Source organism: Oenanthe melanoleuca, chromosome 15, assembly GCF_029582105.1.
Source record: "Oenanthe melanoleuca isolate GR-GAL-2019-014 chromosome 15, OMel1.0, whole genome shotgun sequence".
Lineage (NCBI taxonomy): Eukaryota > Metazoa > Chordata > Aves > Passeriformes > Muscicapidae > Oenanthe > Oenanthe melanoleuca.
In genome coordinates this window covers 3368539-3396455 of record NC_079349.1, presented here as the reverse complement: position 1 = coordinate 3396455, position 27917 = coordinate 3368539, and the positions used below count along the sequence as shown (strand labels likewise).

Below are 27917 nucleotides of genomic sequence, written 5' to 3'. Positions count from 1 at the left end.
AAACCTCCGGATTTGCAGCCGGAGCAAACGTTCGCCAGTCATGTGGCCAGGAGTTGCTGCCTCCTTGTGACCATGATACTAAAGAGCTCTTTGTTTCAGGCTCATGTACAGTCAGGAATGGTTCCTTCTCACCCAACTGCCCATGCTCCAATGATGCTAATGACGACACAGCCTCCCGGTGGTCCCCAAGCCGCCCTCGCTCAAAGTGCACTACAGCCCATTCCAGTCTCGACAACAACACATTTCCCCTATATGACCCACCCTTCAGGTGAGGAGTGTGTGCCCGGGAGACCTGCACCCTAACTGAGCCAGGTCGAGGAGTGAGAACTGGGAGAAACCAGATTTTGGGGAAAAAAGTTGAAAAAAAAACGACAAAAAAGAGACCAACCAACCTTAAGATGTCCTTGTGTTTCGCAGCCTGGAGGAGCGTAGGTTTAGCTGGTGAGCTGCACCTAATGCAGGGAATATTCTTGTTTTTCTCTAGCTGGAGTAGAGAAAAGTAAAGTGTGAGACACTGGCACTGTGGGACTGAGTTTTCCAGGTGTTGCCGTGGATTTGCCGTGGGGGATGGACCGTGTGTCGTTTATAATGATCAGAGGTTTGATTAAATCTCGAGGGCAGCAGTGAAATGTGTGGGGGTAGGGCTGCTGGGAAAGTAAAGTGACAACTGTAATCTAAACTTGAATTGAGAGTAACATTCTGCAGCTTTACTTTGGGGGAAAAGTTGGAGTTGTGTGACTTCTTTCCGCTTTAAATTTAACCTTATTTAGGCTTCTTTGATTATTCAAGTTCAAACAGCGTCTGAAGTTCTGTAGTGATGTAGTTTTACCTGATGTTTCCTGGGGAATGTGTGAGCAGAACAAAGCTGCTTTCTGAGGGCTTAGGTAGGGCAAAAGAAAAGAAAAAAAAAAAAAAAAAAAACATCCCAAGGACATCTTGATGTGCAGGGTTTTGTTTTGTTCTCTAAAAAAAAAATAAAAGAAAAAGAGAAAAAAAAATAAAAATAAAAGAAAGTTGAGCTCAGTAGTTGTCCTGTGACCACTTTACTAGCAAACTGTTGTGTGGCTTGCCAATTTATTATTTACATTTGAACTTTTTTTTTACAGTACAAGCCCACCACCAACAGCAGTTGTAAGGCTCATCTGGAATAACTGAAAGGCTGGATACCTTTTGTAGGCCAAATACCCTCCTTCTACTGCTTCTGCCAACTGGAAGCACAGAAAACTAGAATTTCATTTTATTTTGTTTAAAAAAAAAAAAAAAATTTTTGATTTCTTGTAACATCCACTAGGAATGCTAACAGTTCATCTTGCAGTGGGAGAGATTCGGACTGAGTAGAGGCATTTAGGAACTTGTGGGCTATTCCATAATTCCATGCACTGTATCTGAGTCCTGCAAGTGCCCCAACTCTGCTTGCTGAAAACTGGAAGTTATTTATTTTTTAATGACCCTTCAAAGTTATGAACTCGTCAGCTAGCAAAAGAAGTAACAAGAGTGATTCTTGCTGCTATTATCACTAAAAATCAAGACTTGGAGATCCCTTTTACTTCTAACTAAACTTGAAACAGGTTCAGTAAAAAAAAAAAAAAAAATTCTAATCGTCAAACGGATGAGTTATTATTTATAAATCACGTTTGATGAGATAATCACTATCGTGAGACAGTGATGTAACTTTTAAGTTAAGAAAACTTTTACTTTGTAGATAATATAAAATAAAAACTTAAAAAAAAAATTAAAAAATAAAAAAAGTTTTAAAAACTGACCCTCCTCGGTGTTTGTGTGGTGATTTTTGAGTCTCTGGAGCCAGGGTTTGCCCTGAGTCTGTTGTGTGCTGCAGGGAGAAGTTTGGGAATCACAAATTCAGTTTTCCAACAAGGTTTTGTCTCCAGGTGATAATCACAAATTCAGTTCAGTTTTCTAACAAGGTTTTGTCTCCAGGTGATTTTGTGTTCCTGATCCTTCAGCCTTGGGCTGCTCCAGATGGGCTCAGGAAAAATCCCAGATGGGCCTTTAAGGTGATGAAAGTATAAAAGTCAGTGGTGCTGCTGGAGAAGGAGAGGAAGGGTAAGAATTCCTGGCAAAATGCCTTAAAAAGATGTGAAAAATTATCCCTGCTCCAAGTGCCATGTCCTGACTGTCCTGTGTGGTGCAGGCATCATCCCATGGGGCAAAATAGAAGATTTTCATGTTCAAGGGAACATTTCTGACTTTTACCATCCAGTATCCACTAAAACAATGTCCAGGCACCTGGAGAGAATCAAACTGAAGACTACAAGTGAGAAACAAGTTCTAAAAACAGTTTATTAAGAGCAGATTTTTTTTTTTTTAATATTATGGTAAAATTGCATTATTCAAGAATAATTTACTTGTACAGTACATACAGAAACAATATATAGAAAAAAAATTACTATACAAGAAGAACTTTTCTGTGCAGGTGAAAAGTAGAACTTTCAAATTAATACACTCCAACACAATTGTTGGCTTTAATCGTCCTGCTGAAGGCTGATTTAGGGAATACACAGTGACCTCCCTGCCTCTGGGAGCTGCTGGGGAATGTTGGGGCTGTTTGGATCAAAGCTAAAAGTTTGGAATGCTGGATGACACCAGGGTTTGGTGGTCCAGATAAAGAATGAGAAGCTTTTGCCTCTCCCTGCATCTTTTCTTAGAAGTTTCAGCCCAAAATAGCTTCAGCCCCAAGGGGTGGGTAGGGAATGGTGGTGTCAGTGTTCGGTACCTGCTGGTGCTGTTGGGATGTGGGAGGGAGGGACACATCAACTAATGCTTCATGCCAGGAGCTCCTCCAGAACCTGGCACCCCTGGGGACACCAAGGCCACCAAGCAGGAGCTGCTGCCAGCAAACAGCAAGGGGAAGAGCAGGGGAGGGATTCTGGCCAGACCCAAATCTTGGATTGAGCCCTGAACCAGGTCCCTGCTGTCACAGAGCAAAGGCACTGCCTGGTTTTCATCTTTATTGCTAAAAACTGTCCTGAGTAGTTGGATGAAATGGGGAGGCCTCCAGCCCAGCTCCAGGAGCTGCTCCTGAGGCTCCTGGCTTTGTTAGGTGGGATCCAAAGTGTGCCCATCTCCAGGGCCAAGGCACAGACTGGTGGCCACACCTGATTTTATTTCTGACCCAGGGGCTCTCCCCTTGGCTTCCCCTCCTCCCAAAATTCCCATGAATGCCATTAAAAACCCACAGGGGCTGGGGAAATAAACCTGCCCAGCCCTGGGCCCTTCTCTCAAGTCACAAGAATACAAAAATCCTGCAAAATGTTTCTATTCCATAGGGTGGAATGGCTTAATGCTCTTTGTCCACTGCTACAATGCAGAGGAGTGAGTACCTTGTGCTGGCAGGAGCAGAGTCAGGCTCTGACCTGTGTCACAAGCCAGATGTTTTCTAGGAGAAATGGGATTTCAAATTCAGTCCCCCCAGGAGCTTGGGAAAATAGCCCAAAAATCCCCTCAGGTCCTGCTGCAGTGGATCTGAAATGAGGAGCTGGTGGAGCTGGGGGGGCTGGACAGCCCTCGCTGCCTGTGGGTGAGTCTGGGGCTGGAATTAACTATTAAATTAAATATTAAATAATCAGAGGGGCTCTCCCACTGCTCACTGGTGGGGACAACTCCTGTTCCCCACTGGAGTTTGTTTGCATGGGGGAAGTGGCTGATGGGGAGATAATGAACCCAACGTGTATTTTATTAATCAAGCCCAGCAATTTCCATTTAAACTGCGGAGAACCCCCTTGTAATTAAACTGCAGGTTAAAAATACCACATGCACACGCATGTTTCAGTTCTGGCACTGGAACAATAAAGTCCTGGCGTGCCAAAACAACCCACCCCAGCAGCATCTGATTTATCTGGCAAGGATTTCTCTGGATTCATCTGGCAAGGGATGTGAATAGCGCTGCCTTTTCCCAGCCCATCCTTTCTTTGCAGATGGAGGGAGACTCAGGGTGATTCCACCTCGCCTTTTGGGGGAAAACCCCTTTGAATGCAGCTGCCTGGAGCTCAGTGGGACTAAAACAGGAATCTTAGCATGATTTAGCACATCCCTGTGTTTCCCAAGGCTTTGGGAAGCGAGGAAAGGAAACAACAACTTGTGCTGTGCCGTCCCCCCTTCCCTTCCCCATCCCTATAAATGCAAGAGCACGGGGAGTTATTTATGAGCCTCGGAGGAGCTGCCTTGCCTGGCACAAGGCAGCCCTGGGGATGTGCTCCTGCCTCTGGCTGCAGCCTTTGTGCTGCTCCAGGGAGAGGATGGGATGCGGATACAGCTGAGGAGCCCAGCGAGGACAGGGCTGCCTTTGTTCCTCCATCAGCCTCTCCAGGGCTGCCAGTGCTGCAGGACCAGTGCAATTTGCTCTTAATGCTCCAGTTTCAGGCACAACTGTAGAGAAAGCAGGGAGGAAAAAAAAAAAGCCTTTGCCTGCTCTAAATGCACAAAGCCCAGGAGAGAGCAAGAGCAAGCAATGAGGAGGCACAGAATGAAAACCTAAATGGTCTCTCCAGTTGATGGTTCCTGTTTGTCCCAACCTCATACTTGGATTTATAAATCCAGATTTGCTCTTATGGCTGCTTCCTAGGCTGTTTGGCCCCAGATATTTTGGCTTTGCCCTGCAGCTCCTGACCTTGTCTCCTTGGAGTGTGGGCTCACCCAGAACCTGCTTCACACCCAAGCCTGTCCTAGAGGCTGGATTTTTGTGGAATTCCCTAACTCAGCCCAACGAGGCTTTGTTTTCAAATTAATTGCTAAATATTAATGCTCCTGAGGGCTCCCACCTGTATTGCAATTTCAAGGGAAATAGAAATTAAAAAAAGCTTTCTGTAAGGCAATCTCAAGGCAAGTTTTACATCCAAAATCCCAGGGAAGGCTGCTCTGGGAAATCTGGAAGTTGAATGCTGTGAACATCCCCTCCTGTGTGGCGCAACGGCTCCAGCCCTTCCTCTTTCCTAAAATAACAGCAGCTTCTCAGAAGTGCTTCCTCTCTCGTGGCTGCCCCAGGCAGGTGAAGCAGCCCCAGGGGCTCAGGAACAGCAGCAGAGTTTGGGGGCAATCAGGGGATGCTGAGACCCAGGGATTTGGACAAGTTTTTCCTCCAGGTGAGGAGGTGTCCCCAGGACCCCCCCATCACCTGCGAGAGGCTTTTGTGGAGCTTTAAATTCCACCAAGCTCCTGGTGATAGGGTGTTTAGGGGGAAAAAGGCAAGCAAGAGTAGGGGGGTTCTTTAGGGGGAAAACTGACTTTAGATTTGTGCCTAAAATCACTGGGATAAAATGATTCCATCACTGGGATAAAACTGCTCCATCACCAGGACAGAACAGCTCCTTCACCAGGATAAAAACACCTTCATCACCAGGATGAAAACCCATTCAGCACAGGGATAAAAAGCCTCCATCACCGGGGTAGAACGCATCCATCACCAGGATAAATGGGGATAAGCCCCTCCCTCACCAGCAGGAGGGGTTTGTGTCAGTCTGTGTGTTAGTTCTCGGCCGGTGCCATGGCTAAGGATGGAGCAATTAGTGTTCAGTCTCAATCAGGGGAAAGCAGGGTGAGGATCCCTCTGGCTGGCGCAGGGAGTGACCACAGCTGTGCTGGGTTAAAAAGGAAAAGCAAGAAAAAGCCAGTTTTTGCTTTAGCTAAAAAAAAACAACCAACAAATAAACAAACCCAAACCCTGCTCATCACCCTCCGTGGGAGCTCAGCTCAGGTCGGGCTTTGCTGGTGGGTTCAGTGGGAGGACGAGGCCTGGAGCAGCAACTTGACAATGAATTTTATAATCCTTTTTTTTTCTTGTTATCCTGGATTTTTTTCTTTAACTTTCTCCAATTCCATGGGTGAAACACAAGCCCCTGGTTCCTGGGTCAGGGAGCGGCGCAGGCACGAGCGGCGTTGTGTAAACAGTAACGAGAAAAGCTTCGTTAAAACAACAAAAACAACAATAAGAGGCCCTTTAACAGGCCAATGAGAGGGAGCACACCCGTACAGGAGTGAAAAATTACCCCCTTCCTTGCAAAAAATACAATAATAATCCCTAACCAGAAGGAAGAAACAGGTACATTCTTTCTCTCGATGGATGCCCCAGAAGGTCTCCAGGATTTCTCCACCCGAAAGTGCATCCCAGTGCCGTGCTGCTGCTCACAGTGGTGTGTACTGGTTGTCAATGGCACGGACGTGGCCCCTGCCTGGAGCCTCCACCTCATAGTCCGAGTCTCGGGGCCGGGCTGTGGTGGCCGTGGTGGCCCTGGCTGGACGCAGGCTCTGTGCCAGCTCAGCTGGTGGTGGCACCAGGTGGAAAATCTGCTCAGCTGGGGGACCCCCGGGGGGCTCATCAGGGCTGTGTGGGCAGGAGGAGCTGGTGGGGATGAGGCTGAATTCGGGGCTCCAGCCAGGAAAGGGCAGAGGGAGCGGGACCGTGGTGCTGGAACCGGGAGCTGCAGGAGGAGATGCTGGTCAGGGGGATGCTCCTGTCACCCCATCTCTGGGGGTGCTGGGTGCATCCCATGACCCCTCCACAGCCCGTGGCTGGGAGCAGCTTCCCCTTTCTCAAAAGAGGAAGTTGGGAGCTTGGGAGTCACCTTTTTGTACCAGTGCCCCGAGGCTTCCTCTTCCCACTCCACCAGCAACCAAAGGGCCCAGCTCTGCCCAGCCCCAGGGCATCCACACCCACCCTCCATCCCATAGGAACATCTACATTTTCCTTTCCTTTCTTTGCCTTTCTTTGCCCTCCCCTCCCCTTGCTCCCCTCCCCTCTCTCACACCTTGTGCCTGGGGCAGCACCACCACGTAGCTGGAGAGCCGCACGTCGCAGGCGCTGCCGCACTCCAGGGGGATGGGGTGGCGGTGGAAGTGCTGCAGCATCTCCAGGATGGAGGAGAAGCGCAGGTGCTGCACCCGGCACTGGCCCCGCTCCGTCAGCGCCAGCCGCAGGTGCTGCGGGGAGGAGCAGGGACCTGTTATTGCACCGGGCTGGAGACCAGAGAGCATCTCCCTGCGGTGGGATGTGCTGGGACAGCCCTGCCCTACAGCAGGGAGATTCCCCATCCCATCCCATCCCATCCCATCCCATCCCATCCCATCCCATCCCATCCCATCCCATCCCATCCCATCCCATCCCATCCCATCCCATCCCATCCCATCCCATCCCAGCCCATCCCATCCGTACCTTGGCTCTGCCCTGGAAGTTGAAGGTGAGCACGTACTCTCCGCGCCGCGTCTCGCTCTGCCGCACCAGGAACACGCCGTGGCCCTCCAGCCCCCCCAGCTGCACCAGCTGAGCCGCCTTCACACGGGAGATGGGCCCGTGGAACCAGGGGCAGGAGGAGAGGAACTGCTCCATCTTCGGCCCCGCCGCCTCCCCCGGGCCCCCCGGCGTCGCCCCTGCCAGGCAGAGGGATCAGCGTCCCTGGGAAACGGGACCCATCCCATCCCTCCCCTGTCAGGCACTTTGGGGAAGCCAAACCAGCCATGGCAGGGTGGTGTGACCCCCCTCTGTCCCCAGGGTGTGCCCAGCTCACCTTGGCTGAGGGGATCCGTGCTGGTGGTGGGGCTGGCAGCTGTAGGGTCGGGGTGTCGGCACGTCAGGAGCTCAGGGTCACCCGTGTCAGACCTGCTGGGGATGGGAGAAGCCAGGCTGAGTGCTGGCAGTGGGGACAGAGCCACTGTCCCCATGCCCAGGCTCAGGGACATCCAGCAGCACTCACCCCCTGTGCATACATTCCCGGATCTCGGCCGTCCAGCAGCTGAGCTGCTGCTCATCCCCTGCCTCAAACAGGATGTCTGTGGCATTGGTGACCTGGGGGACATCAGAGAGGGACATGGGGTCTTCAGAGAGACAGAGAGAGATGTGCATCCCCCACCCACCCTGCACTCCACATCCCCCTGTGCATCCCCTCCCCGGATGGGAAGAGGAACTGAAATTTGGCACAGGAGCTTTTGGGAGCCACGTGTGGCCCAGAGGGTGGGAAAGGCCTCGGGGGCTGTGCAGACCCTTCCAGCAGGTCCTACCTTGAGGACGAAGGTGTGGAGGTTATCGGGCATCTCGAGGCGTGTGCACCTCCTCACCTCCTGCACGGCCGAGCAGGCGACGAGCAGCTTCGGCTTGGAGCCCTGGGAGGGGAAATGCAGAGCCTGAGCTGAGCCCCAGCTCCCCCACACCCCAAAACACTGCCCCACACCCCAAAACACTGCCCCACACCCCACTAGCAGGTCCAGGAGCCACCCGAGGCACAGCAGCCAGCAAGGAAATACCCAGCTCTGCAGGGAAATACCTCAACAGCAAGGAAATACCCTGTGTGGTGCCCCATTGTGGCGAGGAAATACACCCCATGGCACTGCCTAGCCATTGTTGGGGCACCCCAGGGGGGCTGAGGGACATCTCAGGGGTCCCAAGGACCCTTCAGTGTAGGGATGGGTGGAGGAGAGGAGGGAGAAGGGGGTTCCCAGTATGGCAGCATGTTCCAGGGATGTGGCACCGATGAGGAAATTGGGGTGCAGGCAGGGAACATCCTGCTGGTGGGTGCGAGGGTCAGTGGCCTGCCAAGAGCTCCCTGGAGGGTTTGGCACTGACACAGGCACGTGACAAAATGCTGAGCAAACACTTCCACAAAGGTTAAAATATCCCTGCAGCAGCTTTCGGTTCCTCTGCTGCCCCGCCGGCTGCCGGGAGTGGCGCAGGGTCCAGGGGGGCAGAGATTTCCTGGGCAGCCCTGCATCAGTGCTGGGTGATGGGGCCAATGTTTCACGCTCAGCCCCACAGCCAGAGCCATCCCATCCATCCCAGCAAAGCCCAGGCAGTGCCATGGTCAGGCACACTCATCCCCCTGTGCCAGCCTGGCTGTGATTCACACAGTGGCTTTATCATCCCATGGGGTGCTGGTTCTTTGCTCCACAGCACTGTCCCTACACAGGGACAGTGTTCCTACACTCTGGCCTGTGGCACCTCACCCCACAACAGCATTTGCCAACCAAACTGCCCAAATTCTGCTCCAGGCTTGTGACACTCACAGCAAACCCACCCCTACCATGTCCCCAGCCACGCGTGTGACACTCAGAGTGTCCCCACCGGACACTTCCTCGCTCACCCAACCACCCAACTTTAGCTGCGCCTTTTATTTTTTTTTTCCACCCCCCCTCCTTCCTCCCTCTCTGGGCAGAGCACTCGGTGTTCTCTGGGGCCGGAAACGCAGCGAGAGAGGGATCAGCCCTTATCAGCACCGAAAAGAAAGTTCTTAGAAGTCGCTGGTGTTACGGCGTCATGCACAGGGCTGGTGACACCGCGGTGGCTCCGGCACCCCCGGGCTGCTGGTGACAGTGATTGCAGCTGAGCTGAGCTGAGCTGAGCTGTGCTGCAATCACTGTCACCAGGCTGCTCTGCTAGCACCGAGGCTTTATCCCGAAGGAATCTGATTTTCCTGCCGCCTTTGGAATGTGGCCGTGCCCCGAGCTAAGTCCCGTGCGAGAAGGTGAAAGGATGGCTCGTCCTGGCCGCTTTCCCACGCAGGGGCTGTGACGTCCAGCGTGACCCTGAGCGGGTTTTATCAACATCCCAACCACAGCCTTGGGGTCAGCTTCTCAGGAAACGGGGAAATTCCAGGAAAAGGGAGTTCGGAGAAGCCCCCCGTGTGTCTCAGCGCGGAGAGCGCAGCTGGAGCGCGAAGGGAGAAGGAAATGATGCAGCACAGAGATACAGTGCCCAAAAAAGCAGCCTGGCTTCGGGGAAGTGGCTGCCACAGGCACGGTGGCCCCGCTGCCGGGGCGCCGCACCTGACCGCAAGATGCCCTGCTCGATGCGGCCAGTACCAGGAAAGGGAGTTCTCAGTAACCAAAAGTGCACACTCAACACACCAGGGGTTCACCCACGGGCTCCTGCTGGGCTGGAGGTGCCCCAGCAGCACTGCAGGGATGGGTAACCAGCTTGGTGAGCTCAGGATGGGATGGGACCTTTAGGATGTTACAGATGTTGCTCCAGCTCAGCCCCAACCCCGCCAGCATCAGTTTCCACATGGAGATTGACCCCACTGCTCCCAAATGGATCCTGTGCAAATGGGGGAAAGCCCAGCTTGAGGTTGAGCACACCCCAAAATCACCTGGGTTGTGACACCCCATGAAGCTCCAGAAGAGAGCCACCACCCTGCCATTGCCTGGCACATGAAACTGGGCATCCTGGGCTGTGCCTTGGGTCATCCTCCAGCTCTCAGGGCAGTGGGATCTGGTCCCTCTCCCCCAAACTCCCCTCTGGCTGAGCCCTGCTGGGAACCTGTGGCCACCTATGGAGATGACAATTCCATAGGATGGGGATGGAGGAGATGCACAGCTCTCAGCATCTACTGGAACACACCAGTAATTTTAGCTTTTGCAAGGAATTTTTCCATAGTTTAAAAGTACAAGACTTCAGCAAAGCCAGGGTTGTTCCCAGTGCCAGGGGACATGGAGCAAACTGGAAGGCAGAAGAAAATGCCCCCGAGAACAGAACAGCCTCCTGCTCCCTGCCCTGAGCATCCCACCAGAGCCCAGCCAGTGAGGACACCCCACTGCACCCCCTCTGTGTGTGCCCACACCCCCACCCCAGACACCCCACAGGTGCCACAGGAAGCACTGGCACAGCACAGGAACAACCAGCACGGCGCAGGCAGCGCCACCAGGGCAGCCAGGAGAAAGTGAGGTTTGCCAGGTTTGGGAAGGAGCCTGGTGCCAGCTCAGCGCTGTGGCTGTGCCAGGGGTGTGAGTGAAGGTCAGGCCAAGGTCATGGTGCAGAGTGGAGCAGCTGCATTTCCTCCTGGCAAACCCCAGCAGCAGCTCTGCCACGGTGCTGCCACTGCCAGCTCCTCACTCCCTGTGTCTGTGGCTCCTTCAGGGGTGCTGTTCCTCCTTTCCTTGCCTGTGCTGGGAAATCACTGCTCAGCACAGCAGGCTCCTTACACATCTCCAACAAGGATATTTGGGATTTATGGCCTTTTTCACAGCAAAGCTCCTCCCAGCTCTCCCACCTGTGCCAGCAGCGCTGTCCCCACGATGCTGTGAGCTGCTGCCACAAGCAGCACGTCCTGTCTGGGTGCTCAGGGGACACTGAGGCTGCTGGGGGAGCTTTTTCCACTGAGGTGAGGTGGAAGGCAGCTCTCCAAGAACGAGAGTGGTGGCACAGCAAGGGTGGCTGTGGCATGATGATGACAGCAGTGGCATGGTGACGACGGTGATGATGGCAGCAGTGCAGTGATAAGGGTGGCAGTGGCAATGACAACAGTGTGACAATGACAGCAGTGTCATGGTGACAGTGGCAGTGGCATAGTGGTGATAACAGTGGCAGGATGATGACGGTGGCACGGTGATGGTGGCAGTGGCACAGTGATGGTGGCAGTGGCACAGTGATGGTGGCACTGGCACAGTGATGATGGCATTGTCACAGTGATGATGGCATTGTCACAGTGATGGTGGCATTGTCACAGTGATGGTGGCAGTGGCACAGTGATGGTGGCAGTGTCACAGTGATGGTGGCAGTGGCACAGTGATGGTGGCATTATCACAGTGATGGTGGCACTGGCATGGTGACGATGACGGTGGCTGGGCCATCAGGCCAAGTTTGTGCACAGCAAATCCTTCGAGAGCAGCAGGAGCTGCCCCCAGCCCCTCACACTCTGGGGGTTTCCCCTGCCAGCTCTCAGTTCCACTCTGAGTCACCCACAGGAGGTGGGGAAGTGCCTGAGCCCTTGTGCAAGGTCCCCAACGGATACGGGCGAGATTTGTCACTTCTTGTAAATCACGGAGCTCTGTCCTTACGCAAGGGACAAACCTCAGGCAGAGCTGCAGTGCCAGGCCTGGCTGTGCTGGATGGGCACAAAACCATATCCTGTGCCTGCAGCCCTGGGGGAAGTTGTGGAGTTTTCCAGGAGCATGGATACACACAGCTCTTTTCCAGGGAATGCTGGTGAACTGGGTGGGAAACATCCCCTGGTGCCAGGGCAGGGCAGGGGGAGGCAGTGGGGCCCTGTGGGGCTGTGAGGGCTCCAAGGGTCCTGCTGGAGCAGCCATCGTCCTCAGGATTTGCACCATGGCAAATCCCAACCTTCATCCTTGGGGATTTTGTGTGGCAGGAAATCCTGGTGGTTTCCCTTCGGAGTCTCACCATAGTTAAACCCAACGCTCATCCTTGAGGATTTTTGCACCATAGATAATCCCAAAATGTGTCCTCAGGGTTTGCACCATGTCTAATTCTGGTGTTCATCCTCAGGGATCTGCACCATGGCTAATTCTGGTGTTCATCCTCAGGGATCTGCAGTGTGACTAATCCCTCTGTCCTCCAGCAGCTAATCCCAGTGCTTGGGGGAGCTGACAGCACAGTTCATCCCAGTGGTCACCCCAAAGGGAGAGGTCCACCCTGGACAGCCCCTGCCAATGCTGGTTTTTGGGACAGGGACTGGAATCCCACTGATTTGGCCCATCCGTGCCTGCTGCAGGGTGACACATTCCCAAAACATTCCCGCCTCTCTGCAAATGGACGCTGCTCATTTGGAAACCTCCTGACAGCAGCAAGCACCACCCTGGGCTCTGTTCTGGGCTGGGGGAACCTGGAGGTTCCCCAAAGAGGAACACGGGAGGTGATTCCCACTGCTCAGCATCCCCTACCCCAAAAAAAACCCTCTCTGGCCACCCCAAAGCCCCGACAGCAGAGGCACAAAGGAGTTTGCAGGACAGGCTGTCTCCGAGCATCCCGCGGCAGGGGACAGCGCTGTCCCCGAGGGGACCGTGCCCGGCGGTGACAAGAGGCACCGTTGTGCTGCAGCGCTGCCCGGGGGCACAAAGATCCCTCTGTTCCCATCGGGCGGCGGCGATGGGGGAAAGCACAGCCCGACCCCACCGCCCCCCGAGCCCCGATTTCACATTCAATTAATCCGGGGTGCTGCTAAACGGCACCCGGAGAGAGGCGGGGTGAGTCTGTGGGGTGGGATTTGGGGGGTTGGGAAGGAATCCCCACCCATCCCTGGAGCTGCTGGTTCCTCTGTTCATTGATAAACCTCCCCGCTCTGAATGAGCCAACATTCCCAAACTCCCCAAACCACTACAAAGCCCCCCAGAACCCTGCAAAGCCCCCCAAAACCAGCGAGCCTGGTGGCTCACAGCAGGGCTGAGGGTGATGGGGGCTATAAACAGGATCTGTAAACAGCCAGCATTCACCAGCCCCTTGATTTTTATTTTTTTAAAATTTTATTTATTTTATGCCAAATTCAGTTCCAGCGTGGGCTGCTCTAATAATTTCCTGGAATAAATAATGAGCATGGAAAGTAAACAAGGTGACTGCGTGCAAGTGGGAGCTGCTGCAGCCAGGACTGAGTCACCCCAAACCTCAGCCCCAGAGGGATTGGGGAGGTCCAGCACAGATTCTGCACATCCCCACAGTCCCTGGGATGTCCTGAGATTTTCTATTGGTTTTGTATCACCCACAGAATGATGGAAAATGCTCAAAAGCCCATTCAATCCCACTGGATGGGTATTTTCATTCCTGCCCATTTTCCAGGGCTGGAGGAAGTGAGTTTGCCCAAAATGCTCGTTTTTAACACAATCCCAAAATGCCATTGAGCATCACAGTGCCCATCATAGACTCCCTTGGAGCTGGGAGCAGCTGCCTGGTGGGAAGGAGCAGGGTCCACCCCAGCTGAGCCCCCACCACGGCTGGGATGAATCCTTGAATCCTTCCAGACCCCGCGCTGCCTGCGCAGGCTCTCATAAATATTTACCTTTGAAAGAAGCAGCTCTCAGCCTCGAAACAACCACATCCTGGGCCGTGAAAAGAGAGAGGAAAAGAAAAAAAAAAAAAAGAAAAAAGGGGAAAAAAAGAGAGACAACCACTCAAAAAACCCCTCTAAGGCATCTCACACGGACTGTGGGGACCGAGCACCCGGCAGCACCCACAGCTCTTCTCACTCCAGCTGTGGGAAGATTTGGGGGAGAAGTGATGCGTTCCCTGAGCACTTTCCCTGTCCTTTTTCCTGTGGTTTGCTCAATATCTCCATTTTTTTGCCCTCTTCTCAGCTGGCACGTGGTGCTCTCCACCCCGAGCAGCTCTGCAGCATCCCTGTGAGTGACACTGATAAGCAGGGTGGGCGCAGCAGTATTCCCAGCAAGGGTGGATTTCAAAGGATGGGGTTAAAAGGATGGAATCTTTCCAAGCCCCAAACCCCAGAGCTCAATGAAGCAGAGGTTGGGGTCCATCCTGCACCCTTCCCCTCACACCCAGTCCCCGACAAGCCCCATCCCAGCAACAGTTTCCAAAATAAGAAACTCCGCTCTTCAGCAATTAACGCCGGGGCTGCGGTTACGCTGCTAAAAGTGTTTTTTCCGTGCATGACCAAGGATGGAAAAAGTTGTGGTTAATAAATGACAAATAACCTTTGTCTCCTAGCCCTCCCTCCCACCCCCCCCTCCTCGATACCCAAAAACAGAGCCGGGGGGCAGGGTGGAGAGAGCAAAAGTCACCACCAAAATCTCACAAAGCCCTGGGTGCCTTCGAAGAACAGAGAGCACAGCGGGAGGGATGTGCCCGCCCTGCCCCCAGGGTTTTGGGGCAGCTCCAGGTGCTTTTGGGGGAGGTTTTGCCTCTCCCAAGGGATTTGCAGGACACCCAAACCCCTCTGGCTCATCATCACAGCAGTTTTCCCAGCTCCTGGCTGTGTGGTCCAGAGGGATGCGATCCTTGAGGATGCTGGGAGCAGGATCACAGAATCACAGAATAACACGGGTTGGAAGGGACCTTCAAAGGCCACCCAGTCCAACTCCTCTGCAATAAGCAGGGACACCAACCAGATCAGGATGCAGCCCCTGGAAATGCCAAAAAAGGGATGCAGTCCCTGGGAATGCCAGGAGAGGGATGCTGGGAGCAGGATGTTTGGAGAGGGATCATAGAAGAACAGAATAATTTGGGTTGGAAAGGATCTTGAAAAGCCAACAACTCCAACCCCCTGCAATGAGCAGGGACATCTTCAGCTGCATCAGGACAGGATGCAGCCCCTGGAGAAGCCAAGAGAGGGGTGCAGAGAGTGGTGGGAATGCCAGGATAAGAATGCCATGAGTGGGATGCAGCCCCTGGAGATGCCAGGATACCAAGAGAGGGATGAAGTCCCCAGGAATACCAGGAAAAGACGCCAGGAGAAGGATGTGATCTCTGGGGATCCAGGTTGATACAAACATGCTCTTTCCTGCACCAGGGATGGGATGATGGGATGCTGAGGTGCTTCCCATCACTGGCAAAACTCTTCACCAGGTGTTCCAGGGAGGAAAACTCCCACTCCAAAACCACTGCCATCCTTGGCTGAGTCACTCAGGCCACATTTGAGCAGCTCCAGGAGGAACAGGGATAGGAAACAGGCACCAAACCACTGGGATGTGCCCCATCCCATGCCTGACCAGCTGCCACTCACAGCCCCAAGCACCAAAAATCGGGGACAGGAACCTGCTGGCTCAGGAGGTAGCAGTTCTCAGAAACCAGATTCAGGTGAAAGGGGTAAAAAAAGGAAAAAAAAAAAAAAAGAGAGAGAAAAAGAGAAGAAAAAAGGAAGTCAAAGCAGCCTCACACTGAGAAGAGATAAAAATACTGCTCCTCCTGTGGCTTCAGCAAAGATGTTTGAGCTGTGGCAGAGGCTCCAAGGGCTCTCTCCGGAAGGAGCCTTCCCGGCCAGTCCCGGCGTGCCATCAATTTATGGGATGCACTGGATTTCATTAAAACACTATAAAGAGAGCAGCACAAATGCAAATCCCATTTCCCTTCCCCTTCCTGCAAAAACATCTGGTCAACAGAAAGGGCTCGGGACATTTCCGCTGCGAATCACGGTTCTCACCGAGTTTGGGATTTGGCCATGTGAGAGGGATTTGGGGCTGGGGCTCAGCTCAGGAACAGGGCAGCCCCAAACTGACAAACCTGGCTTTGCCAGCTTTGGTTTCAATTGGTGACAGTGGAGAGACCTCTGAGATATCCAGTCCTAAAGGTTATATGGGATTAAATGGTGTGGGAGAGGAGAAAGCCCTTAATGCCTCTAAGGAAATCAGGGAGGATAACAGATATCAGAGAATCTTCCTGGGCTGCAATTCCAGCACCATGCCCAGGTTTTCCTGAGATATAAATATAGCCATATATACAAGCACTACAGGTATCCCAATATCCCTTTATTCCAGCTCCTCCTCCACACAGCATTATCACCTCACTCTGGCCTCCTCACACCCCAGTACCCTCTGGAATGTTCCCCAGGTGGGATTGACCCCAAATCCTGTGCCCTGCAGCTGGGCAGTGACCTGTTCCAGGAGAGCTCCAGATCCCATCACCCCCAAATCCCTCCTTTGCAACACCATTATCCCAGTGCTCCAAGGAGAACAGAGTGATGCCAAAACTGAGCCAGCTGTGCTGTGAGCAGGGGAAGGGGAGCTGCTCTCTCTCCCAAAATCCTCATCTCCTCTGGCACACGCCTGGGGCAGGGGATGCCCACTCCAGGCAGTGCTGCAGGTTTTGCTGGGTTCTCCAGCACAGCTCCCTGACCCCTTCACCCAGCACAGCCACCCAAGCAGTAAATGGGATCAGGGCTCTTCAAAGCCCCCACTCCCTTTGATGCTGGGCAAGTTATGGGATTAAGCTCAGAGGCCTCATTGGAGCACCAGGAGAAAGGGAGAAAAATCAGATAAAAGCTGCCAAAAGCAGCAGGACCCCCCCCCCCCTTTTCCCACACACCTGCCTTTGCCAAGGTCATTCCAAGGAGATGGATATTTGGGGGCTTGGCTTGATGCTGTAAAGCCCTGAGGCTAAGATGAAATTTCAATTGCATCCTATTATTTACAGAGTGGAAAGGGGGAAGGGAGGAAGGGAGAAGGAAGAAGAGGAAGGGGGGAAGGAAGAGGAGGAAGGGTGTTTCCAGAGAGACTCTGAGGTTGACTAACCTCACAATCCAGAGATCAGTTTGGGTTGAAAAATTCAAAGAACTGGTTTTACAGCTGCTTATTTTAAAACCACCAATTTTCTATGGTGATCAACAGCATCCTCAAATCAGGAACAGACCCACGATGGGGGAAAAGGCAAAGCCCTGGGAGCATCTGGGGCAGGAGGATGGAGGGGAGGGGGCCCCTCACAGTCATTCCCAGGGGGTTGCTGAGTGTTATTTAGTTATTTTAAAGGAAAACAACATCCCAACAAACTGTTCTGTTCTCACTGCTCTGTGGTTTGCCCCCGTGCTGGGTTTGGGGAGTGGGAGCCACCAGCGCCGCGGGGGATTTTCCACCGCCCCCGGAATTCAACCGCAGTTACTGGGAAAGGGTCTGGATTGATTGTGCTGAGCAGGAGACAGGAGCTGGCCCCAGCCCAGAGAACTGGAAAGGAAGGAGCCGCCCTGAGAATATTTGCACAGGAAGCAATTTAATCCAGAGCCTTGCAAAATCCAGCAAGGAGCATCCCCCCACTTCCGCAGGCCTGGCTGAGAATCCCCCTGCTCCAGGGACCACAGGGTCCCCAACCTCGTGGTGATGGGGAGCACCAGGAAATCTCCATCCCATGGAGACTGCAGGGAATAAAGCTCAGAGCACTGGGGGAACTTGGTCAGTGGCTTGTTTGAAGCATCTCCCGCCCCTGGGTTAAAGCTGGGCAGGGAATGTGGGGAGAGGAAGAATGTGCTGGGCTTGCTTCCCAAGGGGGAGGGAAACAAATAAAGAAAAAGGGAGGAAAAAAAAAAGGTGTGGGGGGGGGTGATAGGGAGAAAAAAATATGGGAGCAGTGAAAAAAAAAAGCGGGGGAAATGAAAGAAGAAAAGGAGAAGTGAAAAAAGAAAAAGGAGGAAGAAAAAAGAAAAAGAGGGAAGAAAAAAGAAAAAGGGGGAAGAAAAAAGGAAAAAAAAAATCTTTTTAAAAATGGATTAAAAAAGAAAAAGGGGGAAAGGGAGAAAAGGTGTGAGAGAGGGAAAAAAGGCAGTGCTATGCAGCTGCTGGAGCACCCTCCAAGTGCCCCAGAGCGCCTCTGACCTCCCTGTGCCCCGGGATGGGGACACACACTCCCACGGGGACAAACAACTGCAACCCTTGACATGACAGAGCAAAACCAGCTTTTACTTTCAGATGTTACAATTTTGATGTTGTTTCTTTTTTTCAAATATTTAATATTGGAGTCGTTTGACGGAAATAGCAGGAATTCAGCCAGCTGCTCCCTGACCCTGCTGCCCTGAAGGCAGGGACAAGGCTCCAGCTCTACCGGAGGTTTCCTCCTTCCAAAGCACAAGTTTGTCATCAAAGTTAAACGAGAACAAAACCCATCACGCCTGTGCAAGTCAAGTCCGGCCATGTGGAGGAACCATCTTTTTACAGATTAAACTCCCAGCTCCCCCCACATCACTCCCCACTCCCTCACATCCTGCATCATCTCTGCTCCAGCCACATCCCAGCATCCCTGCAGCAGCCAAGAACTCAACTTCCAGTCACAAAACTCCTCTCAAAAAGTAAAACTATGGGTCCCACTGGGAGCAGAGAAAGGCACAGAGCCTAATCCCTGTTTTCCCTTTCCTCTCCCAGCTTGCCTAGTGAGCAGATGCTCAGGCTGCTAAAGCCACAGCACAGGGGACAGGGTAAATTTGGGGTTCATCAGACTAAACTGCCCCTCACCTTGGTGGAATGGGTCCATGAGGCTGGGATGAGTGGGATGGAGGCCACCAGCCTCGATCCTCAGCTCAGAAGGCAGGTGCTCTGCTTCCAGCTGGAAAACCCAGTTCTGCAGTCCCAGCAGAGAGAAATGCAATGACACACTGACCGACTGCAGCAACGAGCACACCTTGGTCTCAGCATCTCTCACTCCTCAAACACAACCCTGCAGGGGTGGCTTTGTCTCTTTCTCAGGGGTGTCCAATAAACAAGGCCCAGCCTTGTGTGGCTGCAGCAGTGGCAGAGCAAACCTTTGAGCCCTTCGTGGTGCTGGATGCACCGTGGCCCTGCTCCTCCCTGTGGGATGCTCTGGCATCCAAGAATCGTCCAAAGCAGAGCAACCCACAGCACCACCGGCTGGAACAGCAAAAAGCCAGCAGGTCCTTACCTTGGGTGGGTCAAAGAGCTCCAGCACAAACTCCTCGGCGTCGGGCGGCGCCGCTCTCCGCAGCAGCAGGCGGCAGCGCTGCCAGCGCGTCCCGCTGTCCAGGGAACTCTCGTCCAGCAGCCCGTACTTGAGGAGCCCCTCCTTGCGCACCTCGGGGGGCTGCTCCCGCGACAGCCCCCAGGGCAGGATGCGCTTCCCCAGTCCCGGCTTGAGCGCCGCCTCCGCCGCCTCCCCATCGCCGTCCCCGGGCAGCGCGTCCGAGGAGCGGCGGCGGAAGAGGCTGCGCCAGCTCCGGCGCAGCTGGCTGAGCGAGAAGGGTCTGCGCGCCGGCCCCGCCAGCTCCTCCGAGCTCCAGGACTTGCGCAGCCCAGCGGGAGCGGCCTCGGGGGCTCGCACGGGCTGCTCGGGGCGGGCGCCGGGCTCCGCCTCGGCTTTGGTGGCCACCGTGCCCAGGGAAGCGTCGGTGTGCCGCCGGTGCGTGTCCCGGTAATCCCGCGCCGGGCCGGCGGGCAGGATGCGGAGCTGGCTCATGGCGATGCCCTCCTTCACCTCGTGGCAGAAGTACTGCTGGAAGAGGTCGGTGAAGTGCACCGAGAAGTTCTCGGCGGCCAGGAGGTCATGGTGCGGGTGCTCGGTGGCGAAGCGCAGGTAGTGCCGCGCCAGCTCCTTGGCGGTGCTGATGGCGTGCAGCTCGCAGAACTCATGCCAGCCCCGGGGATGCGCTGGCGTGCCGGCCGGCAGCGAGTGCCCATTCATTGCCGAGGCTCCAGCGAGGCGGCCGCGCTGCAAGACAGAGCACAGGCTGGTGAGGGCAGCCCCAGGCTCCCCGTGTGCGTCCCCCGCCCCGGCAGCCCCTGGCTGGCATGGCCGTACCCCGCTCGGAACGTGTGGTCAGCCGGGTCCCACTCAAAGCTGCCTCATTGCCACGGACACACTGGAAAAGGCCAGGACACAGCCCCTTCCCAGCGAGCAGCACGGCCATGTGGCCACCAGCAGCCACCAGCAGTGGCCACAAGGGACCCCGAGCCGCTAACCCCGGTGCAGCTCCTTAGGCGCCCATCCCCACCTGGCAGGGCCGTGCCTCAGTTTCCCCACCTGCGCGGTGGGGAGCGGGCAGGTCCCGGCGCGGGGCGTCTGCGCGGCTTCCTGCCAGCACAGCTGCCTGCAGCTGCCCGCCGCCCGCGGGGACGCCTGGCCCGGCCACATCCGCTCGGCTCCTGCCAAGGCTCCGCAGCGCCGATGGGTTTCCCTCCAGGGACCGATTTCAACGGAGTTGATAAAACTGGAATGGGGGCGGGAGGGGAGGAAACAACATGAAAAGCTGTAGAAATCCAGGGATGGAGATGCCTCGCTGCCAGATCCTCCCCGGTCCCGGCGGCCTGGGAGAGGCGGCCACGCTGCCGGCACTGCCCGGGGTGAGCTGTGCTGCCCGCGGGGCCGGAGAGCTGCCGGGCTTTGGCAAACCACACGGTATCTGTGCCCCCGGCAGATTTCTCTGCCAGGCCAATCTGGCGGCACCGTGGCTGGCGCGCAGCCGGCCCGGCGTGCCCGGCTGAGCCGGCAGCGGCGCTCCCAGGGCCGGCCCCGCTGCGCACCAGAGAACCTCGTGTTCTCCCGGGGCACTTATCGGGGCCGCGCACTCGGCTCAGGAAGGAAACATCGGCCAACCCACCCGGATCCTGCCCCGAAACTCCGGCAGCAGCACCCCGGCTGCTGCGAGGGGAGGAAAAGCGGATTGCGTTTGTCAGGGGGAGGAAAAAAATTTTAAAAAGCCAAAAACTCAACAAAAGCCCTGAGAGGCCAGGAGGAAGCGAGCGCAAAGTGCGGGCACAGGGGATGGTGTCGCAGCCGGGGCGGCGATAACGCCGGGGAGCGGGGCTCTATCTCTGCCCACCCGCTGCCCTGCCGAGCACGTCCCGCCAAGGTTGCAGGCGAGGGGAGATTTTTATCTGCCCCTCGCCAGCCTCGCCGGGCCCGGCTTCTCAGAGGAGCCGCCCAAAGCCCGGGGCCGTGCCGGCAGCGCGGGGCGTGCGCCCGCCGCAGCCCGGCCGAATCCCCCGGCAGGGCCCCGTCTATCAGCGCCCGCAGCCCGCCCGTGACTCAGCATCCTCCGCCGCGCTCCCGCTTCCTCCGGCACCCGGGAATCGCCGCCGCGCCACCCGCGCCGCCGGCACGCTCGGCGGGATGCTCCCGCAAAACGCGGAGGGAAGCGAGGCGCTCGTGAGAAAGGCTCCTCAGGCGGCTGGGAGATTCCCAGGGCAGGGAATTCACCTTCCAAGATTTCGCGCCAGCTTCGGGAGAGGTTTGCAGCGCGGGAAAACCCGGCTTCGTCCGTGCCACGCGGTGGGAAGCAGCCGAAGCCGTCTCCAGTAGCAACGTGCTTTTCCAACCCGACGATGGGAAATACTCCCCAGCGCTTCCTCCTCCCAGCGCTGGCACAATGCCGACCTCACTGCTTCTGCCTGGCAAACTTCCCACATGGAAAGAGCCGTCCCGGATGAATCCATGCCGGAGTCAGCACAGCAGCCTCCCTCTGCTCAGCCCCAGGTTTCAGCAGCAACATCCACAGGGATGCGAGTTCCTGCTGCCGAGTGAACTTCTCCCTGCTCCAGCCCGTTGTGCTCCACAAAGCTGGAATCCAGCAGGCTTTAAGGCAGAATTTACATTTTATTCCTCGTATGTTCCCGTGAGGAGCTCCTGGCCGTCCTGCAGTACTTCTGATCGCTGTAATTTGCTCTGAATGGAGAATCCAGCCCATCCTTGGACACACCATGGACTAGCTGGGATGGGGAGCTTCCACCCCTGCCGGCTGCTGGAAGAGCTGTTCATCACCCAGCCCACACCCCGGGGCTGTTTGTGGGTGCTGAGGTTGTTCTGGGGTGCTGGGATTGTTTTGGGGTGCTGGGCCAGGAACTCGAGGAAGAGCGGGACGGGACGGACCGGCCGTGGTGGCTTTGATGCGGGCTGGGACAGCGAGCTGGGGCTTGTGCAGGATCCAGCCCTGCAGCCCAGCCACCCCCAGCAGCTTCCCTTAAACTCTTGCCCAACCTGAGCGTTGCTGCGGACAGGAATCCGTGCCTGGATTCCGGCAATGGGTTATTTGTCCCAGTAAATGCATTTGTTGTTTAATTGCAGCCAGAGGAGCTGGCAGCACCAAGCAGTGCCAGGACAGTGCTGGGAGCCAGCGCCGCCATCCTGCCACCCGCTCCCGGAGGATGAGCGCTCAGAGCCAGCTGGCCTCGCCACAGAGGAGCTGCCAGATCCAACTCACCACCTTCCCACCACGGAACAGCCACCCAGGGGCTGTGGCCACGCGGGAAGGGCACCCTCCAGCACCCAGCACCACAAATCAGCCTCGAGGGGAAGCGGTGCCCCGTGCCCAGCCCTGCTCACACGCTGTGCATGTGCAGCACCACCACCCGAAAATGAAACCAGCCCCACGCGCCGCCAGCTCCACGCCAGGAAAATGCACGCCAGTGACGCCAATAGGAAACGTGATTGATGCGCCGGCTTTCCCAGAAACAACAGTTCCCAAATGGAGGAGAAGAGTCCGGAGGCATTTGCAGCTCCCTTTATAAGCACAGGACTGTTCAAAACTCATCCCAAGGACCATTTTCAGGAGAGGGTGAAGCGAAGGGCTGGGAGACGCCCTGGCCGGCCCTGCAGCTCCCTGTTTCCTGAGTGGCAGAAATACAAAGTTCCCACAATCCCAAGAGCGGGAACATTGTTCCTTCCCAGGATGTCCTCCATGAAAAGAGCTATTCTGAGCCGGCTGCAGCCTTTCTTGGCATGGCCCTGCAGCCGCTCCGAGGCGGCTATAAAAGGCCAGGTTACAATGGACGGCACTTTTCAATGGAACAGCATCTGGCACGGCGGGTTTGGGGGGATGCAGGTCCCTGGGGGGGCTCAGGGGGATGCAGATCCCCTGGGGGATCCAGCCAGCCACAGGTGGGCTTGAAAGGGCTGGGTGATGCAGAGCATCCCCCCAGGATGGGGATGGTGCAGCTCCTCTCTGTATCTCCCCCAGAGGTGGCAGGTGCTGGAAGAAAACATCTGGATGCATCCCTGGATTGAGAGGGACAAGCAGGGTGCTGCAGCCATTTGGGGCTGGGCATGGAGATGCTGCCACTTGGGAAGGCAGGAGGGGTTGGTGCAGGGGGAGAGGTGAGGAAAGGGTCTGGCTGCAGCCTCGGGATGTGGGATACACCCACATATTTACAGCATCACTATAAAACAGGCAAAGCCAGTGCCAGCACAATCCACAGCAGAAACTGCCCAGCACTGTCCTCTTCACCCCTCTGTGATGGTGAGGATTCTCTGGGTCTCATAGAGGGTGATGGCACAGCACCATCTCTCCCTGTGACCCTCTAGCTCTTTCCACACAATCTGGAGAGTCCCACAAGGTCTCAGGGGGTTCCCTCTCTCTCTTTTGGCTGAAGCAGACCAGCAAGTTAAAAAGCAAGAAATGAGCAGGACAGAGAGATCCCACATGTCCATACAGGCTGTAGGAAATCAGTTTAAAAGCCCATGTGAGAAGGCAGGTTTTGCCCTCCTTCTCCCCCTTTCTCACAGGACATACACACTCCTCTCATTTCACCTCCTGGCACTACACAACTTTCTATATTAAAGACCCAAACTGGCCTTAATTTACAGCTCTGTGTGGGCTGAGCAGCACCACAGGCCTCTGGGAATGTGGGTGATGTTACAGCACTTCAAATCCGAGGAAAGCTCACCTGTTTGGCTTTCTCTGACCACTCCAACAGGACAGACAGGATGGAAAAACCCAAACTCATCTCAGGTCAAATCCAAGCTCCATGCTGGCTCGGCCCACAGCACAAACAGCTGTGGCCAGCCCAGCTCCCCAAAAACCTTCAGCCTGCCTCCATACCGTGGTGTCTGGCACCTTGCAGCCTGGTTTACACCATCACACTCTCCTACACCCACTGCCTGCGGGGAAAAGCCCGGCAGCAGGGTGGCCTCTTTCGACAGGGCTTGTTTTGTTGCATGAAATGAATCGCTGCGGTGTAGGCGTGGGAGAAACCGGGTGCGGGGAGCGCTCCGGGGGAGCGGCTGCCGGGGGTCCCTGGGGACAGCAGGGAGCAGAGAGCAGCTCAGCTCCCAGCCAGCCTGGCTCTCTAGGTTCTCCACAGCAGCCCCCCAGGGATTGCTGGATTTGGCCCTTTTTTTTTTTCCTTGCCAAGCTGCGGCAGCGCCGCCGGCACCACAAACCCCACCAGCGATGAGCGCTTGCACTTTCACTTTGTGTCACACGCTGGGATTTGTCCCGACACCTTCACGGTGTCCATCAGTCCCGCGGGTGTGTGGGTGGGGAGGATTTGCTCTGGTGGAGGATGGAAGATCCCTCAAAAGCCACTGGCACTCTCACCCCAACCTCTCCAACAGAACACAGGGTGCTGGCAGACCCGCAGCCCTGTGGGCTCTGGTGAAACCAAACCAGATCTTACCAGAGGCAATAAGTACATAAAAGTAAAAGAGAAAATAGAAGAAGCTTTGGGGAAGAGAGAATGCACAGGGATGAGTCTCTCCTGCCCCAAAAACAAGCTAAAGAAGAAATCCAAAGCATTGTTCTAGTCCCAAACAAGTCAAAGTGAAACCTTCCACTAATTCCATAGGCCTTTAAACCCGAGTCCCGTTTCCTGCCAGTAAATCCAAGCACAGAGAGGACATGCAGGAGCTGGCAGCACCAGGTCCCTGCACAGGGCCACCTCTTCCTCTGGCTGCAGCCCCAGAAAGTCCCTAGGCCACCAGCCCACAACTTCAGCACATCTTGAATCAATTTACAACAGTATCGAAATCGCAGCTCAACAACTCATCCTGGTTTCCTTGACAGTAAATCCCAGCCCGGGCTGCAATGGCCGTGTCACTGCCATGAGCCAGCGGGTCCAGGCTCTCTGTGAGTGACCCCGATGGCATTTGGCACAGGCAGGACTGTGCATGGCAAGGCCGTGGGGATGCTGACCGCTGGTGCATTGGCCTCGTGCTCCGAGCTCCTGCCAAGTCACGGAGCCAACAGAGTCTGCAGGGAGCAGAGAGTCAGAGGAGCTGCTTGGCAGGCTCCAGGTGGCACCTCTGCTTGGCACTCGCAGTGGGCACGGGGGCAGAGGCAAGGCAAGGCCCCCCTGGGCAGCGCAGCACTCCACAACGTGGGGCAGGTGGGCACCACCCCACGGGTCTACCCTCCCAGAGGGGTCACCCCCATGACAGGGGATGCAGGAGTCCGGGGGGAAGCAGAGAAAAGGAGCAGGGCTGGTTCTCTGCCTGCTGCAGCCCCGGCTCTGGGATCTCCAAAATACGGATGCTGGGAAATGGGGGACGTCGAGGGAACCCAGAAGAAGAAGTGCTCTGGGGTCCTGTGGTGCTAGAAGGTCGGGGTTTCCCGGGATGGGGACATCCACAGAGGAACAGAGCCCTTGGAACAGGGAGTGCCCACGGGGAAAACCGGAGCTGGGAGACCGCGGGTCCCCAAGGGTGAGCAGTCCCTGGAAAGAGGCGGCCCGAGGAAAGGACAGGGATAAGGCGCAGAAATGGGGTCTTTGGGAAGGGGCTGCTGTCCGAGGGCTGGCAGAGGAAGGGGCTCACAGCCGCGGAAGGGGGGCACCGCAGTTCCCCGGGTGAGAGAACCCAGCCGGGGGCTCTCGGGGAAGCTCCGAGGGCTGCACAAGAGCAGCGGCCGCCTCGCTGCTTCCTCCCGCCGCTACTTTCGCTTTTCAGCGGCCGCTTCCCGGGGCCGCCCGTCCCGGTCCAGCCCAGCCCGTCCCGGTCCAGCCCAGCCCAAGCCGTCCCGGTACCGCCCGCACTCGCGGTTACCTGCAGGAGAAGGCGTCCGGCTGCCGCTCGCCCATGATGGAGCGGCGGAGCGCCCGGGACGGGGCGGGCGGGATGGGGCGCACGGCTCAGCACGGCTCAGCACGGCTCGGCTCGGCTCGGCTCGGCTCGGCTCAGGCAGGAAACCGGGGCAGGCGGCTCCGCATTTCCGCCGGGCGGAGGCGCGGGGCGCGGACCCCGGCCCCGGACGGGTTATGTAAAGCGGAGCGGCGCGGCCGGGGGCGGAGGCTGCGCGGGGGCGGAGCGGAGGGGCCGCCCCGTCCGTCCGTCGGTCCGTCCGCTTGTGTGACTGATCCTCTGTGTGTGTGTGTGTGTGTCCGCCAGTCCGTCCGTCCGTCCGCCCGGGTCCCGCGGGTGCGCCCGGCTCCGCGCAGCTCCGCGCTGCCCCTCCCCGCTCCTGCCTTTATCTTATCGCATCCGCGCCCGCGGAGCCAGCGGCACAAACAGCCCGGCCGCCGCCATCCCGGGGTGGATTTATTTCTAGTTTTTACGTGGGTGTATTTAGTTTTTGTGACTTTTAGAATGTTTTCTCCGTGGATTTGGGGGTGTCTCCTGCCGGGAGTGGGGAGGGAGCCTGAGCGCGGGGCTCTTGGAGGCTCGGGAGGAAAACACCCCCCTTTCCTGTTCCTCCTTGGCCACGTCTTCCCCCAGCTCCGCGGGCTGGGACCCAAGGGACCTCTGCGGTGGCAGCAGTGGGCCAGATGCCGTCTCAAGCACCATTTCTCATAATTTTCCAAATTATCTTGTGGCGAAAGGCACCGCAGGCTGCTGCCCACGTCCAGCCGGAGCGGATCAGGACACAGGGCCCACAGTTGTCCCACACCGTGGGCGAAGGTTTCAGCCGTGACAGAGCGGTCACAGTGTCCCTTGGTCCCAGGCAGGGCTGGGGACTGGTGTGGGTGGACACGGGTCAGGCTCAGCCATCCTGCTGCCATCCTGGTGCCATCCCGTCCCAGGGGAGCAGGGGCCCCACGGCAGAGCTCAGCCTCCCACTCTGCCATGGGAAATGGAGGGAAAATAAACTTCCACCGCACCTTTTTCCAGTGAAGGGCTGGGCTGCGGTCTGTACCGTCACATCTGACCCATTGACATCCCCCACTCGTGTTACTGGGTGTGCCAAGAGCTCCTACGAAGCCTTGTCTGGAATGGCAGCAGTGCCAGGGACAGAGGGACAGATCCCCATGCAGAGCCCACTCACACGGGGCAGGCAAAAGTCACTGCAGAGCAGCCGTGGTGGTGCCCGTGGTGGTGCCCACCCAGCACACCAAGCCAAGGAACTCCAGGGATGTGGCAGCTGGGATTTTACAGACACCACACAAAGCATTTGTGGCTGCTGGGAAGGTGGAAACTGCAGGAATTTGCCCTTGGAGATACACTGAGCTGTTTGTGAACAACATCTGTGTGTCACCCCCCCGTGGGGTCCATCCTCAGCGGTGCTTTAAATACACCTCGGTTCTTCCCCCATCCATTCCCAATCCATCTTCCAGAGAAGTAAAGACTGAAATACACACTCCCTGGACCACAGCCGGTTTGGACACAGCCCTGCTGCCCTCCCCCAGCCTCGGCAACCCCCCCGGATCAGATTTGAGCCATAACCCCGCAGCGCCTTCGGGCATTGCCCGGGATCCAGGTGACTGCGTCCAATCAGCCCTTCCCAAACCCCACAAGGAAGTGGCTGGGAGCAGCTGACATGATAAAATCTTACCTTGAAATCTGCTTTTTAATTCCTCCTGCCGTTGCTTTATGCATAATTGCACCTTCTGGCTCTTTTCCTGAGCACGGAGGAGCGGCCGGCGGATCCGGGTGCCTGCCCCCCTTCCCGCGGGCGGCTATCCCAGCTCCCGGCGATCGCACTTTTCTTTATCAACTTCATCTATGTCAGAAAGCGCCCTCTCAGCGTCCTCAGCCCCAGTGGCCTGAGATTTCTCTTTTGTTTTGCTTCCTGTATGGATTTTCTCAGTCCCCAACTGCTTGAATTAGCAAGCTCGACTTCTCCCGACTTCTGCTTTTTCCTTTTTTTTTTTTTTTT

At 56.1% G+C, this 27917-nt stretch overlaps 2 protein-coding genes across 27 annotated transcripts in view; one reads left to right on the top strand and one right to left on the bottom strand.

The window, feature by feature from the left end:
- The window catches only part of ATXN2 (ataxin 2), a 49757-nt gene extending 47995 nt beyond the window's left edge, over positions 1–1762 (top strand). For 13 of the 26 annotated variants that reach the window (XM_056504775.1, XM_056504762.1, XM_056504760.1 and 10 more), the window contains 2 exons: positions 100–268; positions 1107–1762. In XM_056504775.1, the coding sequence (XP_056360750.1) occupies positions 100–268; positions 1107–1135 (198 nt within the window). In that variant the 3' untranslated portion in view covers positions 1136–1762. Of the gene's footprint in view, positions 1–99 lie in introns of all 26 variants that reach the window. The other 13 variants (XM_056504761.1, XM_056504758.1, XM_056504765.1 and 10 more) reach the window with 1 other exon arrangement.
- Positions 1265–27865, bottom strand: SH2B3 (SH2B adaptor protein 3). The gene is made up of 8 exons (XM_056504784.1): positions 27594–27865; positions 19043–19825; positions 8008–8109; positions 7704–7795; positions 7518–7612; positions 7166–7380; positions 6762–6933; positions 1265–6434 (listed from the first exon to the last, which is right to left on the bottom strand). Exons 2-8 carry the CDS (start codon positions 19796–19798, stop codon positions 6139–6141), a joined length of 1728 nt encoding a protein of 575 aa, XP_056360759.1. The 5' UTR covers positions 19799–19825; positions 27594–27865; the 3' UTR covers positions 1265–6138.
- Positions 27866–27917: the final 52 nt, after the last annotated feature.